Source organism: Diadema antillarum, unplaced genomic scaffold (genome assembly GCF_040938485.1).
Source record: "Diadema antillarum isolate AM-2024a unplaced genomic scaffold, OU_Dant_1.0 seq00003029_RagTag, whole genome shotgun sequence".
Taxonomy (NCBI): Eukaryota; Metazoa; Echinodermata; class Echinoidea; order Diadematoida; family Diadematidae; genus Diadema; species Diadema antillarum.
This window is the reverse complement of record NW_027273619.1, coordinates 8527-13878: the sequence shown is the minus strand read 5'-3', so window position 1 is coordinate 13878 and position 5352 is coordinate 8527. Positions and strand designations below refer to the sequence as shown.

At 43.9% G+C, this 5352-nt stretch overlaps 1 protein-coding gene across 1 annotated transcript; it reads left to right on the top strand.

Annotated features, from left to right (window-relative positions):
• Positions 1-369: 369 nt before the first annotated feature.
• On the top strand, positions 370-4882 carry LOC139715184 (WD and tetratricopeptide repeats protein 1-like). The gene is made up of 3 exons (XM_071626781.1): positions 370-452; positions 2282-2474; positions 3638-4882. The coding sequence occupies exons 1-3, from the start codon at positions 370-372 to the stop codon at positions 3818-3820; spliced, it is 459 nt and encodes a 152-aa protein (XP_071482882.1). The 3' UTR covers positions 3821-4882.
• Positions 4883-5352: the final 470 nt, after the last annotated feature.

Here is a 5352-nt window from a genome sequence, read left to right as displayed (position 1 = left end):
AACTGTAGTATGTCTATTAATGTGTATTTGCAATATGTTGTCTGCAATTGGTTTTATGTTTGAATGTGTGGTCTTGAATAGTTGTTTGCTGAAGGTGAAGAAAATGACCAATCTATCAAAACTCTAGGCAATGTAGCATACAAAACAGATTTGCAGTAGAGCCCTCTATTTAGTTTCCGAGTCATACCCACGATAGATCTGCAGGTAATTTTTTTTTTCTGTCCCTTCTGCTTTTCTCTCCCGATTGCTATCCCTCATTGTCCTCTCTCCCAGAAGCCCCCAGTGACCCTGAGTGGCCGGACTCGCCTGCTGCCCAGTCACGTCTGACTGGCTCGGACCCCGTGTGTGCAAAGGAGAAAGAACTTCGCAATGACGCCTTCGACTATACTGAGCGGTTTCTGCGGCCACTGCAACACGACCACAGACATCAAGGAAGCCAATTTCTTTGGGAGGTGAGTTGGATGATGAATCAGGGATATCTATGCCATCCAGTCTTGTGCATGACATATATTACTATTTATCAGAAAACAAAACAGACATACGTACATCAGAAAGCAAAACAGAATAAAACATGACATCTCTTCTCCCATTTATGAGTATTGCAGTATGCTTTCACATGATTTTTAACATCAAGAACAAGCAGCATCATGTGATTATAAAATACATCGTGTACACATCTCTATCAGGCTTTGTGAAATTCTGAGATATCTGTAGTAATATGTGGTAATATCTATGGTAATATGTAGAGATATTATTATTTGCAAGATAGTAATGTATACCAATTGCTCCTGTGGTAATTTCTTTTTATGTGCCGTGGTTTCAATTTGCTAGGTCCAATGCATCGAATATCGAGCACTGTGTAACAATGGGATGCCATTCATACTTGCTTTCCAGGAAATATTCACCAGGAATAAATAAATAAAATTCCAGGAATAGCTCACCTGAACCGAAGGCTCGAGTGAGCTATTGCGATCGCTCTTCGTCCGTCGTGCGTCATGCGTAAACTTTTTACATTTTCATCTTCTTCTTGAGAACCCCATGACCGATTTTCACCAAACTTGGCAGGTAGCATCCCTAGGGGGATAGGATCTCAATTTGTTCAAATGGGCACCATGGCCCACCTGGGGGCCCCAGGGGGGGGGGGGGGGGCCAAAACCTCCTAAAATTAAGGAATCTTTAAAAATCTTCTTCTCTAAAACCAGAAGTGATAGGGCTTAGTTAATACTATGAGTTAGTACATTGATGGCTGTAGTTTCAAGTTTGTTCATGGGGGAATCAGGGGTGCCCCCCTTGGGACCCAGGGGAGGGGGGTTTGGAGGGGTCCTAATTGGGCCTAAATTGTACATTTTCATCTTCACTTTGAGATCCCCATGTCTGATTTTCACCAAACTTGGTAGGTAGCATCCCTAGGGGGATAGGATCTCAATTACTTCAAATGGGCACCATGTCCCACCTGGGGGGCCCCCAGGGGGCCCCAAACCCCCTAAAATTAAGGAATCTTTAAAAATCTTCTCTAGAACCAGAAGTGATAGGGCTTAGATAATACTATGAGTTAGTACATTGATGACTGTAGTTTCAAGTTTGTTCATGGGATTAGTGGAATCAGGGGTACCCCCCCTCCCCCCTTGGGACCCAGGAGAGGGGAGTGGGAGGGGTCCTAATGGGGCCTAAATTGTACATTTTCATCTTCACTTTGAGATCCCCATGTCTGATTTTCACCAAACTTAGCAGGTAGCATCCTGAGGGGGATAGAATCTCAATTACTTCAAATGGGCACCATGTCCCTCTTGGGGGCCCCTAGAGGCCCCCCCCCCCCCCCCCCCACATTAAGGAATATTTAAAATCTTCTACTCTAGAACTAGAAATGACAAAGCAAAGTTAATAACATGAGTTTGTACATTGATGACTTTAGTTCCAAGTTTGTTCATTGCAGATCCAGGGCTGTCTGCCCCCCCCCCCCCCCCCACACACACACACACTCCCTGGAGTTGAGGGGAGGGGGGGGGGGGTCCATATGCAGACCTAAGTTTTCAATGTTCTCAGGTAAGAATGTGCAAGAATGCATGGAAGGTGAAATTGCGATACTCAGGTGAGCGCGTGACCCCCCTGGTCTCTTGTTATTTGTATCAGAGGAATTATTTGTGCATACAGTACCATAAAGAGGATTCTGATTCATAGTTCAACCCCAAATATGTGATAATACATGATAATCCATGTTGGGGCCAAGCATGGCCTGTGGAGATTTTTTTATCAAAACCTTTGTCTTCATTTTGCTCACCAGCAATGGTCAGTACATCATGGCCGGCTCGGACGACGGCTCCTTCTTCATCTGGGATCGGAAGACGACCAACATCGTCCGGGTGCTCCGGGGAGACGACTCCATCGTCAACTGCCTCCAGCCCCACCCTTCTCAGTGTCTCCTAGCAACCAGCGGCATCGACCCCGTGGTCAGGTTATGGAGCCCAAGGCCTCAGGTAAGGCGATGTACATAAAGAGATGGGTTCTGTAAAACCAGAAACATTCTCTGCATGAAACTTTTGCAAATTGGAGCAGACGGCCTTTTTTGTGGCACAAAACTTTATTCGCAAATTTGTCACTGGTATTCAGTGCACGCTGTAGACCGACACTTGTGTGCATCATAATTTTGCGAATCTTGCAAAATTTGCATAAGTTTCATTCACAAGAAAAATTCCGATTTATAGTATTCTAGAGAGTGGCTAGTGATGCTAGGAGGGCCACAAAGGCCATGCCCACAGACCTTGCACCCCTTAGCAGTCCCCAGAACTCCAGTCCCATGTTGATTTCTGCTGACGTAAATAGGTCCTGCTCCACAACTTCAGGAACTGTTTGATCAAAATGGTTGCTGATTTTTTTTTGTTTTTCTGCACCCACAGATCTCTCCCTTAAAAGAGATATCTTCCTGCCTTCCATGATGTCATTAACAGTAAAGTCAGCTCTAAGAGTGCCTAATGTTATGAACATTCCATTGACTAGTGTCGACACTCATGAAAGGAAGGCAGGTCTAATGGAATAACATCTCAGAACTTGTTGATTAATGCTTGTTGCTATGCTTTAAATGTTCTAGGATTTAATTTTGTACCCAGAAAAGTTGTCAAATTGTATTTTTGTAAACCCATCTTGCTCTTGTGAGCTTGTGCAAATGGTTTTTTTTTATATTTTTTTTATATAAAATTGAAGATGCTTTTTTAAGCTACAGTAGCTGACTTTGAAAGTTATTAAATATTTTTAGTGATCAAAATTTGCCCGTGCAGAAAAAAAAGGTGAAATGATGACAGACTTGATACATAAAGTCTTGAATTTGTTTTTGAAGTCTTTTTTTTTTTTAATAGTAGAAGTTGAAACAGAATTAGATTTCAGAAGAACATAAAGTTTTCCAGTAACCATGTTGTCATGTCGTCCTTTGACAGAAAAGAAGTAGTGAAGAAACATATTATTCTTACGACAAAGTTTGAAATGAAGAAGTAGGTACAAAAAGGGCAACAAATACACCTCCTCTGCCCCCCTCAAAGCAGACAAACAAACAAACAAACAAACAAACAGAGTACAGCTGTATATTGTGTTGTATTGTATTGCATCGATCCTGTCGTAATTTGATTGTTGTTTGAATTTTCCATAGGATGGGAGCAGCAATGACCGGTGTATTGCTGAGCCAGACTCGGCGGCAACCGCCAACCAGCGCCGCATGAAGGCGGACCCCCTCGAGGTGATGCTGATGAACATGGGCTACCGCATCACCGGCATCTCATCCGACGGCTCCGACGAGGAACCCGATGCACCCGTGCCATGCCGACCCAGCTAGTAGCAGGCCGAGTTTTTTTTTAATAAGTGGTGGAGTTTTGTTTTTGTTGATGTCACCTTCTCTCAAAGAGACTGTAACCAGTTGATGCCAGGTACAATACGTATCCTGTGCACTCACTGGCTGAATGGGTCTTCAAAGATGCCGTTGCTCAAAATCTCATACCATTTTCACCAGGGCATGTCGGTGGCTTGCCTTCGATGTTAGTGCCCATCAGTGTGTGTGTGTGTGTTGTGTGTTGTATGTGTGGGTGTGCATGTTTGTGCATTTGGACAAAATGCACTAGACCCTCTAAGGTGAAAGTATGTGTAGTACACCGGGTGTAGTACACCGAGCATCAAGGGACCCTTGTTTCACTCCACATGTGAATTTCCTGGTAGAACGTGCCCCCTGGGAAATCCATTTTTGTGTTACTTGAACCTGCTTTTGATTGCAGAAGTTAAAGGAGAAGTCCGGACGATTTTGAATAAATTTCACCATAATCTACATAAATCAAGGACCATAATGACTAAGTTTCATTGAAAAATACCCTCCCAACTCGTCACAATCGATTTTTTAGCATCACTAATTTTGAATCGTAACTGTTCAATTTCTGTACGCCGGCGAGAAAGATCACGTGACGGCGTGACGTATTAGCATCACATTGCTTTTTGTTTGGAGCGTCAGCTGGCTCGGGGAGCCCTGCTTGAGCAACGGCGATACGGGCCAAGCAAGTGGTAGCGTTCCGCGTGGTTCCGGCCACGCAGCGGATGCACGCGGCATGATCTATTGCTTCACTTCGAAAATGCCCATGTGTGAAGCGTTTGGGTGTTCTAATAAACCGGGCGATGGCCAGAAGAAGATTTTTTTTGCCATTCCAAACCCAGAAAATGAGCGGGAAAGGTGCGCAAGATGGCTCTCCAATGTTTTAATTGACAAGTTTGTCGTCAAAACTTACAAATACTACTCGATGCAGCCTCGTCATACTCCCCATTGGCGGCGTAACTGCAACCAGCAGCCCCATACGCATAGCGTAATGGGGCTGCGCACGCACTGTAGCATTTAGGATCATGATAAGGTAGTATCGCGGATAAATATCAACTTAAAATCGAAAAATTTCTTCAATTTGAAGACTTACCAGTGAAGTTGAAGTATTGACAACAGGCTTCGGGCAACACTTGGTTCTGCCAATAGTCCCTTTCTGTTCGAATTAATGACTTAATGTGACTCGGTCGAGAGGAGCTTGGGAGAGCTACACTGATTTGACGGCCAGCGCATAACCGGTCGTCAATGGATTTGATTTTGCGCGTGTGATGTGTGCGCAAAGAGATGTCTCTTTGTGGTGCGCCTGTGCTGGCCGTCAATAATTTAGTGTAGCTCTCCAAGGTTCCTCTCGACCGAGTCACATTAAGTCATCAATTTGAACAGAAAGGGACTATTGGCAGAACCAAATGGTGCCCGAAGCCTGTTGTCAATACTTTAACTTTACTGTTAAGTCTTCAAATTGAAGAAATATTCCGATTTTAAGTTGATATTTATCCGCGATGCTACCTTAT